General features: G+C 45.0%; 1 protein-coding gene across 1 annotated transcript in view; it reads left to right on the forward strand.

Annotated features, from left to right (window-relative positions):
• The window catches only part of TGOLN2 (trans-golgi network protein 2), a 145,681-nt gene that overhangs the window by 74,771 nt on the left and 47,950 nt on the right, over window positions 1-22,960 (forward strand). Inside the window, exon 3 of the mRNA XM_085636166.1 lies at window positions 18,903-18,986. Within this exon, the coding sequence (XP_085492292.1) occupies window positions 18,903-18,986 (84 nt within the window). The remainder of the gene's footprint in view (window positions 1-18,902; window positions 18,987-22,960) is intronic.

Consider the following 22,960-nt stretch of genomic DNA (forward strand, 5'->3'; position numbering starts at 1 on the left):
TGGTTGTTGCATGAAACAAAAACATTTCTCTGCAAATAGTAATAGACTCTCTCACATCAATCACATTAAAAAGAAATGAAACAAAACAGTATTTAAAAGAATCTGTTTAGGAATTATTCCAGGCCATCAGGGCAAAAACAGAGCTGCCTCTATCAAGGGAACCCCTGAAAGGCTGGATTGCAGTGCATGTAAAAATGTCCTTTTGTAATTTAGGACGAAAACCTTGATGGGGCACAACATGCCCATACTTGTGTACAAGGGCGCAACTAGACCCGAACTTTGGGGGGGGGTTAGGCGCTAACACTCCCATCCAGGGCTGGCCCTAGCACTGGACGCACATAGTGCAACGGTCTGTTTTGGCGCCCCTCCCCCATTTCCTCCTTCTCCATGAATTTCCTCACTACCACTCACCAACAATGCACCCCATCGCTCTATAGCACCTTTCTGGCAGATATCTCATTTTTTTATAGCGCTACTCCTAGTTTTCCCACGCTCAGTTCTTTGATCTGCATGGTACACGTTCTTTGTAGCAGGCACATTAAACCTCTGCGCTGTGTGGGTGTCAGGAGTACCCATGTGAGTGCACGTTGAGTGATGCAACAGTGTGAGAGTAGGGTGAGAGGAGTGACTGCAGTGTGAGTGAAGTGACCATATGAATTTGGGTGCGGATGTAAGTGCAGAGTGGGACAAATGAATGTATGGTTAGTGATGGTCTTATTTGAGTGAGTATGCACATTGAGCAGTAAGGGGAACATGTGAGTCAAGTGTTTCATGAGTGCAGGGTGAGTAGTGTGCTTGTGTGACCGCAGGGTGAGGCACAGGGTAAACAGCACAAGTGCATTGTGAGTGCAGAGTGATCACTGTGAGTTCAGGGTGAGTGCCTGGTGATCAGTGTGAGTGCCTGGTGATCAGTGTGAGTGCCTGGTGATCAGTGTGAGTGCCTGGTGATCAGTGTGAGTGCCTGGTGATCAGTGTGAGTGCCTGGTGATCAGTGTGAGTGCATGGTGATCAGTGTGAGTGCATGGTGATCAGTGTGAGTGCATGGTGATCAGTGTGAGTGCAGGGCGATCGCAGTGACAGGATGAATGGTGTGAGTGCATGGTGATGTGTGAGTGCATTGTAATCGCTATGAGTGCAGGGTGAGAGGGTGAATGGTGTGAGTGCATGGTGATCAGCGTGAGTGCATGGTGATCAGCGTGAGTGCATGGTGATCAGCGTGAATGCATGGTGATCAGCGTGAGTGCATGGTGATCAGCGTGAGTGCATGGTGATCAGCGTGAGTGCATGGTGATCAGCGTGAGTGCAGGGTGAATGTGTGAGTGCATGGTGATCAGTGTGAATGCAGGGTGAGCATGAAAGTGAAGGGCGAGAATGAGGAGTGAGTTGTCTGAATGCAGGGTGCATTCCTGGACACTTGAACTAACTCAGCATGTTATTGAGGGCAGCGTAGGGTTTCAGATATGTTAAACTATTGCAATTATGGCATTAACCAGGGATCAGGGTGGAGGAAATAAATGTGCTGATCTTGCAACAAACTTCCAGTTTTATGGTTAGGGTTGCCAGCTCATTATGTGGATGGCCCAGTTGGTACAAAAATAAGCAGTCACCTAAAGCTGTATTGTCAGCACTTGTCTGTGCATACTTTGAACAGCAAATAAAAATAGTAGCCCTTTTAATTGTGTTCTAGGGCTGCCTGAATGGTCCATGACTGATAATAAAATGGAACAAAGACAGAAAAGTTACATTAAAAATGTATACATACTTATTTATAAGCATATTTGGTGTCAAGACAAGCAATTTGCAGGCTGTTTAAAAAACACATGGCTGGCTGGCATTTTTCTTTTGGTAACTTGAAGCCCTGTGGGTGTTGCGGCGCCTGCCTGTGTAAATTTAAAATAAACGTTGTCTCCTTTCTACTAAGCGCTTGCTCCCAGGACGGGGTTAAACTGGTAGAGCTGAAATGCTTCAGCTGCTTTGGGAGGCAGGATGTCTTCTTTGCTAAAACTGAAAGCAAGGAAAGACCGTCATTTCAGCTGCAGTGGGAGGCAAGGAGTCTCCTCTGCTATGAAATCAAACGCAAAGGAACAGGACTGTCTGTTCGTTTGCTTTCGTTTTTAGCGGAGGAGACCCTGCCTCCCACTGCAGCTGAAGCATCCAAGCTCTACCAATTAACCCCCTCCTGGGAAGGTTAACTGTTAGCTCTTTACATGACAAAGTCTCAAGTCGTGCCTTATCTATTCCCCTCCCTCCCCCCTACAGCCCTCAGTTACCGGAGCTCGCCAATAAAGAAATTCCCAATTCAAATGGGTGAAGACTTGTGACGCCTCGGGACAGTAAAAGACTCTGAAATGGAAGATCTTAGTGTGGAGTGCGCGCCCCCCCTGAGATGGTGTCGCGCCCCCCTGGGGGGGCGCGCCCCACAGATTGAAGAATTCTGCCTTAGGGGTTCATTCATGACGTTCCTATGCCAGACTTTTACGTCAATACAGGCATTCCTAAACACCTTCAAGGTATAAATATACCTGCAGTTGCCCTGGCAAACCACGATTCCGGCACGATCCAGCTCGACTGCCTACTTGCGGTTCGCCACGGCAAGTTCGGAAGGAAATCGAGTTCCAGCCTGACTCACTGACCAGATGCTGTCATCCTCTTCGCAGAGAATCCAGCTCCAGTGTTTCTGACTCCCTTTGCGGGGTGTTAGATATCGAGTCCCGTAAAAGAGATTCCAACCTCGCACATTCTAAGGTATGGAGCAGACTAGAACTTAGAGAAACTTTTGGCAACTCTAGGCAAAACTAAAACTATAGCTATAGCTAGCTATACTTTAGAAAACAGCACCTACTTCTTACCTCGTACTACACTTAGGTTAGGTACACTGGGGTAGAACTATTTAGAAGCGTCAGATGAGTATTCACCTCTTAGCCTGTGTTATTTATATATGTATTTTAATTAATGTCATAGCTACAAACCATGCTATTGCAGTATTATTTTATCTTACTGCTAACTGTACATATTGTACTTCGCAGCCTGTCTTATGATTGTAGCAGTTCATATCTCTTGCATGAGAAATAAGGCTGTTCAATAAACCCTTTTCATTGAAACGCCCGTCTCTATTTCTGTGCAACTCTGTAGAAACTAAGCATGCACGATTGACTGAATGAAACTGTTACCTATTGTTTCCACGGTTCTGAGATTGTTCCGACTCTAAGGGAAACAAAGTTGTCATGTTTATGCGGTTGTCAGAAACCAATCCCTTCTTGTGTATTCGACAAGTTTCTAGTGACCTCTGAGTTAGCTGGCACACACAAGTAATTAAGTTTAATGTACTCGATGGAGACATACTGACCTCAGTCCTATGTCAAATCTATAGTGTATATTATTCTAATGCGCAGAGCCTATCAGGGATATAGGAACTACACTACAGTGTGTGCCCTCCTTCACTCATTAAAAAATAAAGGCTGCAGGGGCTTGGTTCTCGGGGGCAGTAAAGATCAGGGAGAGGGGCTGCTTGCCCCCAACTACGATAATTGTTTAAAAAAAAAATCAAGGGTGTCCCAGGTGGGCACCAGGACACCAAGGTGAATAATAAATGGACTGCAAGTGCCGCTCATTTATTATTCGCTGTTCCAGCATGGAGCCCCTCATAATGCCCTGCAGCTGGGTTTTTGTTAATTCATTTTATAGGCATGGTGGTGGCACTAGAATAGGGAAGGGGGAGCAGGGGGATGCAGGAAGTGAAGCAGCCCCTCAGCAGCATTAAAACAAAAACAGTATGTCCCCTGAGTCATTGAAACAATTGGCCCAGGAGATCGTAAAGTATTTTTTTAAAGCACTCCTAACTGGAGCAGCTAAAGCACAAGGCCCTCTTACATTTGTTTTTTTAATGTTTTTATGTTTGCATTTTGTGGGCTAAAAATATTAAAAGAAGAACTCCTGTTTATTTTTGTATTAGAAGTTTGTTAAACATTTTTAACCCAATCGCTGCCAGGCCTTTTCCCCCTTGTGCTAAGCCTTTCTTTGGCTATTTCGGGTAGTTCACACTTAGGCCCCTGTAACTTTTGGACCAAATAAGGTATCCATGCCAGGGTTCGTGGATTCCCCCGGAGGGGACCCAGAAATTAGCCAAAATACAGCTAAAGTTTAGTTTTTTGGGGGAAAAATAAGAAAAAGGGCTAGTTGAAAGTGTCTGTTTTTTTCTCTGCAAATGGTATCAACAAAGGGGTTGTGGTGCTGAAATCATCTTCTTCCCAGCTTTCAGGGACAAGCAAACCTTTGTCAGAAAACCAACATTCTTTACACAGTTTTGGCATTTTTCTGGGATATAGCCTATTTTTGCTATTTTTTGTGCTTTCAACCTCCTTCCAGTTAATGGTATAAATGGGTATGAAAGCAATGATCCTGGAAAGCTATACATTTTAGGAAAGTAGACAAACTTCTGAATTCAGCAAGGGGTCGTTTGTGTGGATCCTTCAAGGTTTCTTTATAGAAACTAACAGTTAAATATAGGAATAATTGAAAATTAGTTGAAAAAACACAGCCATTTGTGTCAACGTTTGCACCTGTAACTTCTTCTAATTATGACAGCTGTTTTAAAGCAATATACCGTTGCATCCGCTGGACCTTTCTGGTTGTGGGGATGTATAGGACTTGTAGGTTCACCAAGAACCCGACGAACCCAGAGCCAATAACTAAGCAGCGTCTTGCAATGTTTTTTAGGTCTCACCTAGCGTTGCAGCGCATGCGCTGCTCGCTCGGCGAGATACATTGTGAATGAGGAGTTTGAGAAGGGGGCTTGAAGCCCTGCCCCTCATTTCTATTTGCTGGCGTCACCGTTTATGGTAAACGGTGGCCTGCCATTGGAAATTAGGGTTTTTGGTTGACGCCCTTTCGCCTCCGATCCGGACTGGGTCGCCTGCTTTGCTGTCGCAAAGTACTTTCTTATCTTTATTTATCGAATTAGAAACACATGGCCCCATAAAGACAAGAGATCGATGTGTTTTTTTTGTTTTGTTAAGGAGCTTGGGGAAGGGAGGAGGTAGCGTTTCTCCTCACTAATGCAGTCTGCTTTATTTTCAGCGTGGTTAATGTTGCGCTTTCAATGGTGTTTAGCTTCCGCTCCCTGCCCTCCTCCAGTTTGTGTCGGGAGTTCCAGTGTTTGGGAGCAAGTTTCAGGGCAAGTCAATATCTAACACAGTCCCGAGCCAAGAAAACTTTTCTGCCGCCGCTCCTCGCTAATTTGTTGCTTTCTGCCATCACAAGTTTCAGGGTAGTCGGCATCTGACACAGTCCCGAGCCAGGAAAACCTTTCTGCCGCCGCTCCTAGCTAATTTGTTGCTTTCTTCCTTCGCAAGTTTCAGAGTAAGTCGACATCTGACACAGTCCCGAGCCAGGAAAACCTTTCTGCCGCTGCTCCTCACTAATTTGTTGCTTTCTGCCTTTGCTCGTGACCGTTCTGCATAGTGTCGGCCATAAACAAGACCCGAAGGACACATTCATGATTTGGTAGGCACGGGGCGATTATGGGGAGATTAAGTGATTCACCTAGAATCACCTGATGTTGAGCCGACGCCGAGGCTAGTTTATTAAAAATAGTTTGCAAGGTGGCCACTTCACATTACGGCTGGTGGCAGCTGATAGTAGCAGGGCATAGGTCAAACCCCCTTACCCTTAGTGGAAGTCTGCCCACTGGCTCTCCTGTCTGTTCACTGTATGAGTAGGATTTGGGAAACATAAGCTTAGGTACCCTTTTATAGTTTCACCGTACATATGGAAATTCAAGTGCTGTAAGAGGCCCCTGTCCATTCGTGGTGGTCAGTGCTTGCTGTCCATGCTCTCTCTCCGTATAGCACAACCTCCAAACAGGCAACTACCACACGCACTCCAACACGTACACATTTTTTAAATACTCTACCTTCGACCATCTGTTCTTAAGACACCTAAAGGAGGCACCACCGCAAACAACAATTAATCAAAAAGTGTCTAATATTAATCGGCATCTACGCAGCAACCACCAAAAACTGAACGGGCTTTGTGGCGCATCTCAAAGTGATGATAAGCTGAGTGAGGCATTCAGAGATGTGTGGGAATATAGACATCCCAATAGCAGGCGCAGTCTCCCACAGAGCTATCCTGCCAGGTGGAGCCCTGGTCTATGTAAAGGTCGCATTCATTTTTGGAGATACCCAGGGACATTTTAAAAAACTAAGGAAGCAGTGTGACACGTCACAGACTAAACATTCCGGGCTTAATTTGCATTGGCCCCATTCATTTTTTTGTATCGGCGTGGTTTGTGTAGCGCTCCCTGCAAAAGGATTCGCCTCAAGATATTTAGTTTAGTGCACACTTCTGATGGAAGATCGACCATTAGCGGGAGGATGAGGTGACCACTGGCCTAACTGAGAGTCTTAACGGCCAAGTGCACCCATTTCCGTGCTCCCGTGCCAGTCAGTCAGTGCTTTTCTGCGCTAAGTATGTTTCTCCCAGGGTGCTCCCTGATCAAAGGCCAGCTCTGTTTGCGGTCCAGCTTTACCCATTATAAACGCGATTCTACATTTCGTCACTGCTGCTGGCACATTGAACCAGCCATGGCGGGTTGATGAGGGTTGGGAAAACTCTGTTTTCATTACTTTTCTTAGTGTTTTTACTTTTGCAGTTTTATACAGCACGAACTCGACCGTAAGGAATTGGAGCGCTTTACATGAGCGTCAGTTACATTACACAAGGACGCCTTCGATTTTGTTAGGCAGAGGGAGATGAAGTGATTTGCCCAATATCACAGGATTTTGAGCCGACACGGAGACTGGAACCTCCTTTCGCGGTGCCAAAGGTGGCAGCTCTGGCCGTTGCGCCACATTCTCGATGAGCCACATGCAGCTCAGCTGTTAATTTTGCTGGGGGTAGGAGATGTGATGGGGAGGTTTGGGGGGGACTCGGGAGGGGTATTGGCTGCACTATTGTAACACCCCACTAGTCGTTATTGGGAGGGGTAACCAGACGATTGAGTCCATTTCACTGGAACATTATGTCCTAGACCTGTAAGTTCAAGTCCCCATCTGTTGGATTCTGGGAGCTGTAGTCTTATCCTTGGGGGGGGGGGGGGGGGGGTGCTGCCATCAGCTAGTTCTGGCTATTAAATCCACAACTTTGTATTTTGAGTTGTGTAGTTTGCATCCTACCATTGGACGTGTTATGTAAATGTCAGTGCAGGCTTAGTGTCACGCAAGGCACGGGACTACTTAACAGCTGTAGGATTTTGTTTAATTTGAAGTGCAACCAGAAATGTACAACTTTGCAATAATTTGCAAAATGCATGCAACCCAGGACTGAAACATAATTGCGCTGGTGGCATAGAGACATCCGCAGACACAAGAGTGGAGTAGGGTGGGGGGCGTACACTCATCTGCTTTGCAGACCGTTATTACACCAGGGGCAAGCACCACTCAGCAAAGCTCTTTATCCCATCCTTCTTTAGTTCCTACTGTTACACACTGCAGGACAACAAGTACCAAAATGCAATGTGTTAATCAAACCTGGACGAAATGCCGCAGCTGAGAGGTGCTGCCCTCACTCGAATGCGGAGTCAAATGTAAACGTGAGAACTATGGGGGCGTTTCTGTGATGAGCCATGAAAAGTGCCTGCCCTCATCCTTTCCCCTGCAGAAGGGGTGCTGCCTACGTGCAGGTGCTTGAGGAAATTTGTGGTTCACGCAGATTCCAGAACTTTCCCACACAGAAATTTGAGAAAAAAGTGAATTTTTTTCAGCGACATTTGAGGTTTGCAGCGGATTATGGGTATTAGAATTTTGGGGTACCCACGCAAGCCATACCTCTCTGGACTTCCCTGGGTGTCTAGTTTACAGAAATGTGTGGGTTTGGTAGGATTCTCTAGATGGCCGCCGAGCCCTGGGCCAAAAATTCATGGGACCCCCCTTGCAAAAACCAGGTTGTTTTGTGATAGGTAATTTTGATGTCGCCTCAATTGGTTTTGGGCCCTTGCCTGTCGCGGGTCCTTGACCCACCTACGCGAGTGAGGAACCAATTTTATCAGAAGACCTGGGGGAACGCTGGGTGGGAGGAAATTTGTGGATCCACGCAGATTCCAGAACTTTCCCACACAGAAATGTAAGGAAAAAATGATTTTTTCAGCTAAATATGAGGTTTGCAGGGGATTCTGGGTAGGAGAATGTTGGGGGACCCATGCAAGCCATACCTCGCTGGACTCCCCTGGGTGTCTAGTTTTCAGAAATGTGTAGATTTGGTAGGTTTCCGTAGATGGCCACCGAGTCCGGGGCCACAAACTCATGGGACCCCCCCTTACAAAACCAGGTTGGTTTGTGATAGGTAATTTTGAAGTCTCAATAGGTTTTGGGCCCTTCCCTGCCATGGGTACTTGGCCCACCCACACAAGTGAGGTACCATTTCTATTGGGATACTTGGAGAAATGCTGGAGGGTTAGAAATTTGTTGTTACTTTCTGCATCGTGAAAATGTGGGCACAATAATGCATGGAAAATATGACAGTCACATTTTGAGGTTTGCAGGACATTGTGGGTAAGATAACTTGTTGGGATCCACAAAGGAGACATCACCATGTACTCCCATGGGTGTTTAGTTAACGACAATATCTACAGTTGGTAGGTTTTTTTCTTAGATGAAATGTACACCTTGGCAGAGAGACAAAAAAGACAGATTACTGCACAGCCATATATTCCTCAAGCACACACCCATACTGGTTGGATTTGGCACCACGAGGGCGAGTGATGGTTCAGTATATAAAATGTTATTAAAGAGATTTCACAAAAATGAAATGCACTGTCAATTATTGAAAGGACAAAAAACGGAACCAGTGACTCGCAGCTCGTGAGCTGTAAAGCCACGTCAAGGCCCCAACCGCTTTACAGGCCATTCACTTACCTTTCATACGTTCTACACACAAGGCCATTCACACCACCAGGCACAAAACCAACACATTACATCATTCACAGAAATGGACAAGGTACACCCTGCCTGAGAAAGACAGAAAAGACATATATTTCTGCACAACCACCTATTCCTCAAGCACACATACATACTGGTTGGATTTGGCACGAGGGTGAGTGATGGTTCAGTATATACAGTTGTATTAACCAGAGATTTCACAAAAATGAAATGCACTGTTAATAATCGAAAGGTCGAGAAACTGAACCATTGACTCGCTGCTTGTGAGCTGTAAAGCCAGGACAAGGCACCAACCTTTTTACAGGCCATTCATACACCTTTCATACGTGTGACACTTACAAAACCATTCACACCGCCAGCCAAGGGCCCAGCACATTAAAACACTCAATCCAGCAGACAGCGCCCTTCAAGGGCCCATCACTTTCACATGCCCACATTCCTGACACAGCAACCACACCAGCTCACGGATTACGTGGAGTGGCATTTGGCTAGCAGTGTGTGTAGTGACCAGCAGCAAGTCACTACTCGCACACCGCCAGCCAAGTGCCAGTCCACGCATACCGCCAGCCGTGCGCCAGTCCACGCATACTGCCAGCCGTGCGCCAGTCCACGCACACCGCCAGCCGTACGCCAGTCCACGCACACCGCCAGCCAAGTGCCAGTCCACGCACACCGCCAGCCAAGTGCCAGTCCAGGCACACCGCCAGCCAAGCGCTAGTCCACGCACACCGCCAGCCAAGCGCCAGTCCGGGCACACCGCCAGCCAAGCACCAGTCCGGGCACACCGCCAGCCAAGCACCAGTCCGGGCACACCGCCAGCCAAGCGCCAGTCCAGGCACACCGCCAGCCAAGCGGTACAAAAGGAGGTGGTGATGGACGGAGCATCAGAACCAATCAAACACTCACACCCAGTCAACAGATCTGGGTTTGATCCATCACCATTCTTTAGCCCACTCTGCCACCCCAGTTCAGACATGGCCATATGCAAATCAGTCTGACCCTGTGCCTCACCGCCAGCCAAGCGCCAGTCCACGCTCACCACCAGCCAAGCGCCAGCCTACACATACTGCCATCACATTTAGGATTTTTTTTATAAAAAAAAAGAAAACACAAATTGCAAATAGATACAAATCTACTAACACAAAATCTGAAACTAAATACATTGCACAAAGGCCAACCTTGAAATTGAACAAAAAATATAAAACAATAGAGACCAGGCAGTTCACTTTACCACTCATGGATGCTCCCAGAAATTATTTTGCGTGTGGTAGATTCTAAAACAAGCCGGCACACACAGCGCAGGGTTAGGACACTTGGGGCAGTACATACGAGTCTCCTCCACATACCTCTTCGCCAACAGACTCTACATCTCCTACTGGGAAAGTCTTTTGAGGGTGTGGGAGGAATGTGATCAGGAAAGTGGCATTTTTCAATCTAGCCACATCCTCCACCACTCTAACTCTAGGAACACTTGCCTGTTCCACTACAACAACAAGGCTGCCTATTACAGACTCCTGAAACTTAGCAAAAGTAATCTTTGACTCAGGACAAGAATCCTTTAATACGACAAAAGCATTAAAGGTTGCTAAGTGAAAAAGATGGATAGCCAACTTCTTATACCAAATGTAAGCCTTATGAAGAGCAGTGTAAGGTTCCAACCTCTGATCTACTCTATCAACACAACCCATGTGCCTGTTATAGTCTAAAATGCGTGGACGGACAACCAGGGGGGTCAATCCTGGATTCCTTACTGGTGTACACCCTGAAATTCGAGACATATCCAGTCCAACTGTCACACAGCATATACAGCTTAATTCCATAGCGTGCCCTCTTGCTAGGAATGTATTGCCTAAAAACCAAGCGGCCCTTGAACAAGACCAAAGACTCATCCACTGCTATTTCTTTCCCTGGAGCATAGATGTCAGAAAATCGATCTACAAAGTGATCAATGACAGGCTGAATCTTAAAAAGACGGTCACAATCAAGGTGATCTCGTGGCAACGCTAAACCATTATCGACAAAATGCAGCATCCGATGCAGAAGCAAATACCGATCATGACTGCCGGAAATATAGCTGTTGCCATCAAGGGACTAGTAGACCAATATGAAGACATTGATGGCTTCCTTAGCAAGCCCATCAAAAAAGTTAAACCCCAGAACTTCATGTCTTCCAGATTTGTGGGAGTCCAATGGCTAGCTCTAGAGTGGGGCCTAAGGCTGGCACTGTTGTCCCTCAAAAACTGATCGGCATACAAATTAATCTGCTTAACAATCTCTGCCAAAAATACATCGTCCATAAACAACTGAGAAACAATTATCGGCAAAAAATGTTCTGTGTTCACTCTACACCCTGGAACACCAATTAAGTCTGGCAATGCCCGCTGCACCATGCCTGGAGCAACCCAGAGGTCATCACTTCCAACTGGAAGCCTTGCAGCCCCAGGCTGCAGCCCAGATACCTCTTGCTGCTCCATCGGCACATCAATGTCCTCCTCTAAAACAGGCTCTTCATCCGCACGAAGAGTAGCTTCATCATCCGATGATTCCATGTGGAAAGAAAATTCACTGCCTGAGTCTTCCACTCCCTCCGATGCAGAGTCCGTCTCTGAACCATGGTCAGAGGAAGACTCAAAAAGCATACCAACAACCTGCTGAGCAGTAATCCTGTGGCTAGCCATTATCCTTACTAAGAAAGGATACTGCACAAACAAGTCAACAACAACCAACACTGTGCAAAATAAGTAAGTAAAATAAGTGTGCCTTTATCACAAAGATCTATATACTCAAAAACTATACAATTCACTTGCAAGAGACAGCTACACTCAACAGCATCTACTCTGCAGAGAGACCGCAAAAAACAACGATATCTCACTAGAAAGAAAAAACAAAACCAATTACTCCCAAGACAAAAAACACATCGAGCAAAAATGCAAAAAGATTTTGACACTCAAAAACAGAAGCCAAACATACTGCTATTATTACACCATTTGCAAAAAAACACATTCATGCAGAGAAATGAAACTCATTTACATTGTACTAAAGAAAGTCTCTTACCAAACACATGCACCTACACAAACGCAGAACCACCAGTAACGAAACCGCAACCTGGAACTGTCTAAAGAGCAAAAGCCTTGAACTAGAACAAAAAGGGAGAAATAAAGCATTACTATTCCAATTCACAAGAAATACAATAATTAACAATAGAACACGCTATGTCACTACCCAAAATGGTCAATCTGCCAGATGGGCCTTCAAATAGGGCTGAGAAAAATGGGGGGTGATCTTGCCCAAGGGATCGGGTGAGGTTGTCTGCCAGACCGATCTGTTCCCCAGGTGGGGCAGAAAACAGCAGACAGAAATGTGCCCCCCTTGCAAAAGAAATAAATCCCTGGTGCCTAGTAGGGTTTTCTGCCTCCCGCCTAGGGCAGAAAGGCCCAAAAAAGGGGCAGATCTGTCCCCAGGAGGGGCAGAAAAAACACGAACCAAATGTTACCCTTCCATTACACACAAAACAAAATCCCTGGTGCCCAGTGGGTTTTCTGCACCAGGCCAAAATAACTAGCTGATCTGGGCAGAATACACATATAAAAGAAATCTCCCCCTTGGAAGCGACCCTTGCCCAAAGGGGTCGCTGCCATTTTAATTTGAAAAAGTCCCTGGTGTCTAGTGGGGTTTCCCATCTGGGAAAGAAAGGCCCAAAAAAAGGGCCGACCTGCCTCCAGGGGGGCAGAATACACACACTAAAAAAATCTACCCCCTGAAAGCGACCCTTGCCCAAGGGGTCTCTTCCATTTTAATTTAAAATAACTCCCCTCTCCAAAACTCCTCATACTTCCTTTTCACGGCGAACAGAGAAGGACGGACCCAAACAGGTAAGGCAGTAGATGTAATTTATTGACTCCCTCTGCGACGCGTTTCGAGCACCCTGTGATATATATATATATGAAAAACAACACCGCCCCTCTCCTCTGCTCTCAGCAGTACGGGTGCGCCGATTGCGCGGGCGATAGCGCAACCAATTATTCCCAAACACCACGCCTCAAAAAGAACGTGCGGCGCACTCGGGCTCAATTGCAAGAAATCTGGTTTATTAGTTCTTCTCCGTGAAGACTAACATCAAGGTTGACACACGCGTTCCGGCACCCTGGCCTTCGTCAGTGTCAGTTTGCCATGTTCGAAACAAACACATATAAATAACCAAGTCAAACATTGGTTTACAGGGCTGTCAAGCAACATCGACAAAGGACTTCGCATTTGGTTAAATCAAATTCAAATTCATCGTAACCACAGTGGCCATATTGTCATTGCCACATAGACTTTCTTTTTGAGGCGTGGTGTTTGGGAATATATATATATATATATATATATATATATATATATATATATATATATATATATATATATATATATATATATATATATATATATATATATATAATGTCCCCTGCCCAAGGGGCGGCTTCCATTTTTTTTAAATTTTAAATCCCCGGCTTTAGTGGGCTTTTCTGCCCCCTCTGGGGCCAGAAACGCCCCAAATTGCAGGCGATCTGTTCCCAGGGGGGGGAGAAAAGTCTTTAAATGATTTAGGCCCATAAGGAAGCGACCCCTTGCCCAAGGGGTCACTTCCATTCAAATTTTAACACACTCCCTGGTGTCTAGTTGGGTTTTCTGCCCCCGCTGGCAGAAAGGCCAAATAAAGAGGCCGATCTGCCCCAAGGGGGGGGGAGAATACACTTAAAAAGAAATATGTCCCCTGGAAGCAACCCTAGCCCAAGGGGTCGCTTCCATTTTAATTTTTAAAAACTCCCTGGCTCTAGTAGGCTTCCCCCCCCCCCCCCCCCCCCCCCAAAAAATTTGGGCGATCTGTCCCCAGGGGGGCAGAAAAGTCTTAAAATAATTTTGCCCCCTAAGGAAGCGACCCTTGCCCAAGGGGTCGCTTCCTACAAATAATAAAACATCCCTGGTGTCTAGTGGGGGCATTCCTGCTGCACGATCGCGACACTGTGCGAGATCTTGCAGCAGGAATGCCCTGCATTGGGACATCAGGGGAGAAGAAAAAGCACTTTCCTCTCCCCCGATGCCTCAATGTGTGAAGATCTGCCACCTCCCGCCCCACCGCAGCAAGGAAACATACCAGTTTCCTCTCCTGACACCTGGAAGCAAATGGCTTTCAGGCATCCAGCGCTTCATGATGACGTTGGCGCGTGCTGTGCACACTGACGTCACAGGATTGCCGAGGGAGGTCAGGCGTGGCAGCGGAAACTCTTCCGGTGCCATCCCTGCTTGGGGGTGCAGATGGCCTGCTTATGGGGGGAGCGCCAACGCTTCCCCCATGGGTGGGGGCCATGACGGAGCGGTTCCGTCATGAGCTTACGCTCACCGTGGCTCATGACGGAACCGCTCACTCATGAGCACCGAAGGGGTTAAAATAAGCACTACCAAACACTGCATTGTGTGAATTACTGAATCGTACACTAGATACAAATATTGGGGATTTTTAAGAAAGATGATAATAGGGTCCCAATTTATATTTTGGTGTTGCGACTCTTTGGCAAAGTAAGTTTTCCTTAGTGCAGCCAGAACCTGCGAGACCAATCGCCGCTGTGCATTCCAGAAGGCCGTACTTGATGTGGGGTTGGCTGCTTGCAAGTGGTTGGATGCCGCACGCTACGTCCAGCCAAAGGCTGTGCGCGTCCTGGGGTTGGCTGGCGGCTGAATCATACCCTTAAGTAACTAACTAGCTCCCTCACCATGCGCTGCTAATTATCCCACATATTTCATCACTGTTGACATGATCTGTGACGTCATTGATCATATCACTGCAACATTCCTAGATTTGCCTCAGCTCGAGACGGACTACGGCAACTGCACTGTTTGCCAGTAGCTAGACAAGCACAATTCAAAGCATTGTGCACGGTTTTCAAGGCACTGAGGGGCAGCGCCCCGGAATTTCTGAACAGTTGCTTTGATTGGTATGTTCCGGGTAGAGCGCTGCGCTCCGCCGAAGGAAGACTTGTAGCTGTACCACGAATAAAAAAAGCAAATTGGGGCGGCAAGAGCTTTTCCTATTGTGTGGCCAAAACCTGGAACAGTCTGCCGTTGCATCTCAGGAATGCCTCGGAGCACCTTTCTTTTAGAAAGGGGCTGAAGACATGGTTATTCATGGTATAGGCACCTTTTTGCTCCAGGGAGTCAGTGTACAGCGCCAGGACACCTTTGGGTAGAAGTGCGCTTTATAAGCTCCAATAACATAACATTAAAATGAAATTATTGATGAGAAAACTGTTCATGGTGGAGGTGCTGGTAACAGTTACCTTAGGGAAAAAGTTATAGTTACTAGAGATAACTATAACTGGTGAATTTCAGTGGTTTTGTATGTTTAAAACTGAATGCTTTAACTAACATTTTCACCTAACCATAATGTCACTTTTTTCAGTATATATAACTGTTTGAATAAATATGTGCTATAGAATACTGTGCTATGTCGGTCCTGTTTTTTCACACTGAAGCAGGAGAAAAAAAATTTATATAACTGATTTTGTGTATCTGTCCTGTTGGCAGATAAGTGTTTTGTGCCTGTGTGTTGACTAGTGGTTATGTCATGTGTGCATTCATAACATAGCTGGCGAATTTCCCTGGTTTTACTCGTTTGAGCCAGAAAATGTTCGATTCTTTTAACTGGGCTTTTTTTTATAAATGGACTTCATTGTGTTTTTTATGATTTACTTAACTTTCAACCACATGCCCTGCGCTGTGGCCTCCCAACCGTCACTTCGGCCAATGTGCTACAGGGCCTGACTGCTGCTGGCCTGGTTCCAACATGTTGTGGCTGCTCAAGGGATCCCTACTGCACATGGCCTTCGGCTGTACACTACGTGGTTGTTGGGAGGGCTGGCCTCCCAACCTCCACTGCACAAGGCCTTAGAGAGGGCACTGCAGGAGTTGGGCACTGGTCATGCTCAGCGCCCAACTTGTTGTAGCTGCCCACTCCCAATCCACACCCACCATGGCCTACAGTCATGTGTTGTGGGATTTGGTGCAGGGCTTGTCCTCAGGCTGGGCCAGTCCCTACACTCTACTCATGCCCTCCAAGCAAATCCAAAACCTAAGTTTTATGTTTTGCTTTGCTTTTGCTTTGTTTTCCTACCAGGGTTGTAGACTATGGCAGCAAATTGTGTCTTGCTTATCAGTGGAAACAAATGATTAGTTGTGGAAAGGGGCATACCTGAGAATGAAATAGAGCAACAGCATGAAGTGGCAGTTGTCGTAGGAAAAAGGTACCCGCTTGAAGGTGAAAGAAAGAATGGAAGTCTTAGGTTGGTGATAGAAAATTTTAAAAAGGTGGGCCAGTGAAAAATCTGATAAGGATGATGTTCGGACTATTGAAAGATAAATTGGGGTATTAGGTGATTTTACATGCAGAGGTGAGTATGATACTCCATTAAATGTTCGTGGAGAGAATTGAGGAGTTGGTGGATGAAAGCAGGTTTGAAGGACGCAGCATGCAGAAGTTGACGGTTGGGTTTCTGTGGCCAGGCAAAGGCTGCATAATTGAAAGGGTGGTTAAAAGTTTTAGAAGTATTTGAAGAGATGGATAGTGGCACATGTCATAGTCGCAGCACGTTACTGTTCCTTTGAGCAGTGACCATCAGGATATTCTGCTGCCCTTCAGTTGGAAGGTAAAATGTAGTATATATTTTATTTTATTTATTTGCTTATTACTCCGAGTTGGATGACAGCTTCGGAATTCAGTATCACTTTAAACCAGACTTTGTAAGCCAAAGGCAGGTTTTTCTGAAAGGTGTTCAAAAGTACGTGTTAATCAGTGTGCCTTTACTGTAGTTTGCATTCTCAACACTTATGTCCAGATGTTGGGAAAGATCTACAGTGAGATACATGTGGATGTTTATTCTAGTAATTTAAAAGGTCAAATATTTAGATTGCTTCTTGTCTGCCTGCTATTTCGCTTCACAGATGTAGTGCTCTTTGGTGACATCATTGTGAGCCTTGGAAACCTGCTGAGCAACCTGCAGTTGTTGTTGCATGCAGCCAGTTGTGTTGTTACTCTGCTGCTATGGCAACTGGGAATTGGGAAAAATAGAAACAAGGCACGTGAGAATGTGTTTGCTATACCACCAAGGTACATGAAGTACCTACTTTAAACTCCCCTAGAAAGCAAAAGATTACTAATGGAAATGTGAAGAACTCATGCCCCACTAGGTTAACTCCCGTAGCTATCATCGCGTGAAAACCTTTTTCAGTAATACCTACCAAGTGAACATTCTATGCATTACTATGTGGGTGCATCTGTGGGATTTATATACGTCTTTGTTTACATTTATGTTGGTAAAGAAACATGGAATGGTTTTTCAGTAGGTACTGTCATTCAATTTTTAGGAGTTAATATCGTACATTGACTGATATTTTAATGTTAATGTTTTGCAATTCCTAGTGTTAGCATAACAGTACCTCAGAATTCCAGAAAATACGAAGCATTTGTGTTGGGAGAATCAGCTTGATGAAGTGGCTGCTTGTTTTAAAGACAGTTTAATACACTTTACAAAGCTGACTGTTATTAGTCTCACCTACAGACAGTTTTAGCTGTCTCTTGTCTAAGATACATTGTGTACAATTTACATAGAATTGTCTATGGGTTTGTCCCTTTCTGATATTGACTTACTTTATTTAGGCCATGTTAATAATTCAATAGCTATCCTGTCAGTTTCTTATGTGACCTGCTCTGTAGAGCATTATTGTCTTAATAATTTACTTTGGGGTAGATGTGCATTCTTCTGTGTGTGTTATGGACTTTTTATTAGTCCGCATTTTTTGTTTCTTTTTTGTGGCGTGATGGGCTCAAACCTGTGAGACCAGAGCTCTGGCATTAACAGCACTCTTTCGTCCATTGCTCTCCTGCCACTACCTGTCCCCACCCCTTTGTCCACTCATCAAGTTCTCTTCTACCCCTCCCCCTTTCAGTTCTATCTCGCCTCCTTGCTCTGTCTCCGTCCGCTCTTCCATTCCCCTCCAGCCTTCCCCTTTTTGACACTGCACTCTCTCGCAGACTCCTTCTTTCTACCGACTGCTATCTATTCACTCCTCCCCCCCCCCCCCCCCCCTTGACATTTTTTGGGGTGAAGTGCCCAGTATCACTTTGCAGCTTGGAGGTACTGTGCCAATTGCTTCCATTGAGATAACCAGCATCCCTTGCATACTTTGTTTTTAATTTACTGATCCAAAATGTCCATTACCACATTGGAATGATAAAGGAATGATAATAAAGTGTAACAAAAATTATTTTATGTTGGTGAAACCAGTTTGTGCAGTTGTACTGTAGCCATTTTAGAATGAACCTTCTTATACTTTGACAACCCCCATTCCACAATGCTCAAAGCTGTGTGCGCATGTGGATGTGGAAAGAAGATCGGCTTTCTAGAGATGGTTTATGTCAAAGTATAACAAAAATCTTTCCAAAATCCCTGTTGGTATAGGTGGATACCAGGGGGTGCATGGGTGCACCTCTTTGAATGGTTTGCTATTATTTGGCCAAAAAAACTAGAAGATGGCCAACTTTGCTTGTGTACCCATGTGGGAGTCACCTTGGAATGCTTTTGACCATAAAGTATGCCCAAGCAAGCATTGGCAAAGCCAATACGTTTGCACCCATATATTGAAGGTTTGGTCTATTGTCATGACCCACTTGTTAACTGTAAACTCTATTGACTTTGCTTGTTGTGCTTAGTAAACCACCTAGCTAGAAAATATTTGTGTGGTAAATTGTGAATTTATTATTGGCTAAACAGAAAAGTATTTTCTTCTTAACACTGTTAACTGATATATTTAAAAACAAATATGTACATCTATGGTACATTCAAATGAAACAGAAGAGTTGTATAAATTGAGTACTAAGAGCTGGCATAGCTTTACAAACTCTCTTGCTTCATATTAGTTTCCTCTTCTTACTAGATCATCGCTTTTGTCCTGGAGGGCCGCCGAGGCAAAGGAGGCAGACGCCCCAATTCTGGAGACTATCAGCGCCTGGATCACAAGGTAAATTCCCTACTCTTGGTCAACCAATAAACTAGCTGAGTGTTTTACAGCATATTCAGTATTTGCTTTTGTATAGCACCTGCCTACCAATTATATGGCCTCATACCACTTCAAGGGGCCTGGGCACCTTTTTGAAACCTTTCTGCTATTTCTAGTTAAAGTGGAAATAATAGTCTAGTTGTCAAATTAAGGTTGGGGCATCCGTGGTCAAAACGTTCAGTAGTATAATAGGTGCAGGTTTCTATAGAGCGGAATTAACGTAACATGCCCACATTTTGCAAAGTGGTAGATGTTTCTTTTCCTCTCCCTCCCTTCTACAGAAGCACTGCAGGCAGAGGGTATTGGTTTGTCAGCCAGTTGGGGATTTCACTGATGCAGGATGGAGCAACAGGGAAGTGTCATGCCAGTTCACCAAGGTCTATTAAATCTAGGGCAACCAAGCAATCTTTTTGACAAATATTGCTGTCCTCACTTGAACAACAGACTCCAGTACCACTATGGGCTAACTGAATTGACATGCGACTCCTATGTAGGCCTTTGACTTTCAGAGGGTAGTGCGATCCAACAGTCAAGCCTTCTTAAGGTTGGTTCTTGAGTAGAACATTGCCTTCAGCTTGTACATGTATCACTCACAATAAATCAGTGTCTGAGTATTATGTCTTTATAATGAATAAACTTTATTTATGTAAATGCTTATTCGTGTAGTAAAATAGCACTCATACTGTTAGATTGTGTTTAAGGTCCAGCAGATACTTTGTGCCATCTTCTTTACTGTTAGGAACATGTACACACAGGGATTTCACTGTGCACCACTTCATAAAAGGAAGTAGACCAAACATAATATCTTGGAAAAAGAGTCTTGTTAAAGTTATTACTCAGTTCTGTGGTAAGCATACTCTCAGCGCAATGGGTTTTAGTAGTGTCAAGGGAGCTTTGTCCCCATGGCGCATGCATGTACTGTGGTCTCTAATTTGCAGAGTACAGGGGCACTTTTGTGGTTGGGGTAGAGAGCTATTCTGCTTTTGTTGCTTTAGGTTATTGGCTCCGGGGCAGAGGGCTATAAACCTAGGACTCTGGATGATTGGGCCTGGAATGGATGCCGGCATGTGGATATCGTTTGGTTCACGACTGAGCATGTGATGGCAGTAAGGCTTACAGGCCTAGCAGAGATCAACTCCTATCGGGTGACTGCAGCCTTTATGTGGCAATGTAGAGGGTGGTAAGAGGTCAGATTGTTAACTTTCAGAGGTATTTCTACTGGTGCACATGCTATGGAGATTGCACAGCCTTCTGTGTCTGTGCTGGGGAGAGCCTCATGTAAACCACGCTTGATTAGTGGTGTTACCCCAATAACTTCTTGTGTCTCACCACTTCTTGTCACTTAACTCATACATAGTCTTGGGTCAACCTAGGCAGCAATCTCAGAGCACCGATCTTTGCAGCATATAAACCGCTTCGCCTGGGGCCCTTGGCTGAATTGAGGCTCGACCTCTTCATCCATGTCCTGTCTCCTATTTGCTTGCTACAACAGCAAGTATTTTCCTCAACCCTAGATTATATTTCTTACTTCTTGAACAGTAGCAGGCAATGTATCCTTTCTTTGGTCCATACTGTTTTCAGCATATGTGTTCCAAAATATCCATGTGCACCACTCTCCTGCTGTCTAGCGCTGGGTTTGGAATTTTTCCCCCTCACAGTGTTTGTTTCTGTTTCAGAAGTGATCACGTTCCATGAACCCCGCAATGCGCAGGGACACAGACTTGCCCTCCGATTGTATCTCTGTCATCTGGTTTGAAATGTTTTATTAATGCTCTGTGGAATTAATGTGCACAGAGCATGGAAACTCCAAACCAAACCCCAGAAAGTGGGAGAGCAGTGCGGAGCACAGTTAAGTTCTTCAGAACTTTAAATATTGGCAAACCAGTGGCAGTTACTAGTCATCTACCCAATATGAGCTGGGATACTGTATTGAAATGCAGGATGACATATGTTGGATATGGAACCAAACTGCACCTGACTGTAAAGGCCAAAATATGCCGAAACTAGTCAAGGGCTGCTTGCGTTCCTGTTCAAAGGACCTGGCTTTGTAGTTCTGGCTAGCCTGTTCCTATTGGAGCAAGTCAAACACTAATTTTCATATGACTGGGTCTAATCTGACGTGGCCTAGTGGGCACTAAAATGATGGGTTGGAGTGTTTAAAAGACACAGTATCCCAAGGTCTTTGTTGTTTCGCATTTAGAGGAGAAAATGTGTTATTGGTATATTTTGCTGTGGGAATACCACCTCGAATCTGAAATTCTGGCTATCAAGTATCCTCACACCGTAGTCCACCAAAAATTGAAATGAGGACTTTAGTCTCCTTCGGGTGAAGGGAAATTTGGCAGGTAACTCCTAAAATACTCTATTCTGTTTTTTCGAACATCTATATTGTTAGTATGACCCCCCCACCCCCAACCAGTGATATGGTCACATCACTATCTTATACTGTTTAATCGTCCCCATACTCAGGTGCTCAAACAAATCTATCATAATCCACTTTTCTGCTAAAATAAGGTCCTGGGAATGGGTCACTAAGGATAACCTGGAAGAGGTGCTGTCCTACTCTCCTCTGGACGATGAGACTGATGTCTCCTAAGCAGCTGACCAGTTCAATTTCTGGATCACGAAAGTGACCATAATCATCATCCTTATGAAAGTGCATACCTCTGTATGCAATGCTCTTTCTGCTGAAAGGTAAACAGATGACCTCAGAGAGTCAAAACAACATTGTAAGTGTCTTGAGGGCACTTGAAGGTGTTCATTCTCATAAGACTGGCATACTTGGAAAGCAACATTGAGAACTTAACAGGGGCACATTCACCTGGTGTTCTGCAACTTCTTGTCAATTGCATTCACAAAATAGTTTTAAATCCTTTGCAGGAAATATTTTTTTTATAATTATTTCTACCAAGCCTCTGCGAGCACACGGCCATTACCCCCTCTGAGACCCTATGTTCCTTCCTATGAGACTTTTTCCATGACATAAGAACAAAATATATTCCAATTTTGATCTCCAGACCACCACTGAGTTACTTTGTTTCATCAGTCACATTTCTATTAGAGCCAGTTGGGCCTCTTAAGAAGTTTTTGCTGGGTGACAGGGACATTATTAGCAGAATTATGCGATCAACCAAATACGGCTCTCCGGATGATCTATGTCCACTTTGTCTTTTATGAGCTCCAACTCAATTGTTTTTGCACTTAGTACCCTTTATAATACCTCCCTTGCCTCCACAGAAGTCGGGAGACAGTGGAAGCATACCAAGGTACTGCTTTTGCTTATGAAACCTTCTGTGAACCCCAATATTGTTTCTAACCATAGACCAATATCACTGTTAACTAGCTAATATGCAACCCTTCACCTTTTTGGAAACAAACTACCGTTTGGATCCAATTCCTCTAAGTCGGATAACATAACTTTCCACTGCACAGAAACGGCCCTGTTGGCAACTACTAATGGCATTTGCCGCATTTTGCATCAGGACACTTCTGCCTCCTTGATCCTTCTCGACCTATCTGCAGCATTTGGCACAATTTCTCATCCGTCGTGCTGAAAAGGCCTACATGATATTGCCATCTGTATGGGTAATCCACAGTAGATCAGATCTTTTCTCTCAGAGTTCCCAGACAGTTGTGCGCTCTCCTTTTCATTCAGAAACCACTCAAAGTATGCAGGTTTCGTCACTGAGTTCAACCCTTGTCAACATTTGTATGGCTCCACTTGCTGGAATCCTCAAAGCCCACATATTTGAAGTTGTATTCTATTTGGATGGCACCCAGTGGATTATTGCCATCCCATCAACATTCCTAAATCCAGCCTAATTTAATCTCTTGTATGCTTCAAGTCGCTAATTGGATCAAAACCAGTTTCCTTAAGCTGAATGGCGACAAAACGAAAGGGGTTCTGTGTGAAAAAGCTACAGCCTATTGGTCAG

The sequence above is a fragment of the Triturus cristatus genome, chromosome 11, assembly GCF_964204655.1.
Source record: "Triturus cristatus chromosome 11, aTriCri1.1, whole genome shotgun sequence".
NCBI lineage: Eukaryota > Metazoa > Chordata > Amphibia > Caudata > Salamandridae > Triturus > Triturus cristatus.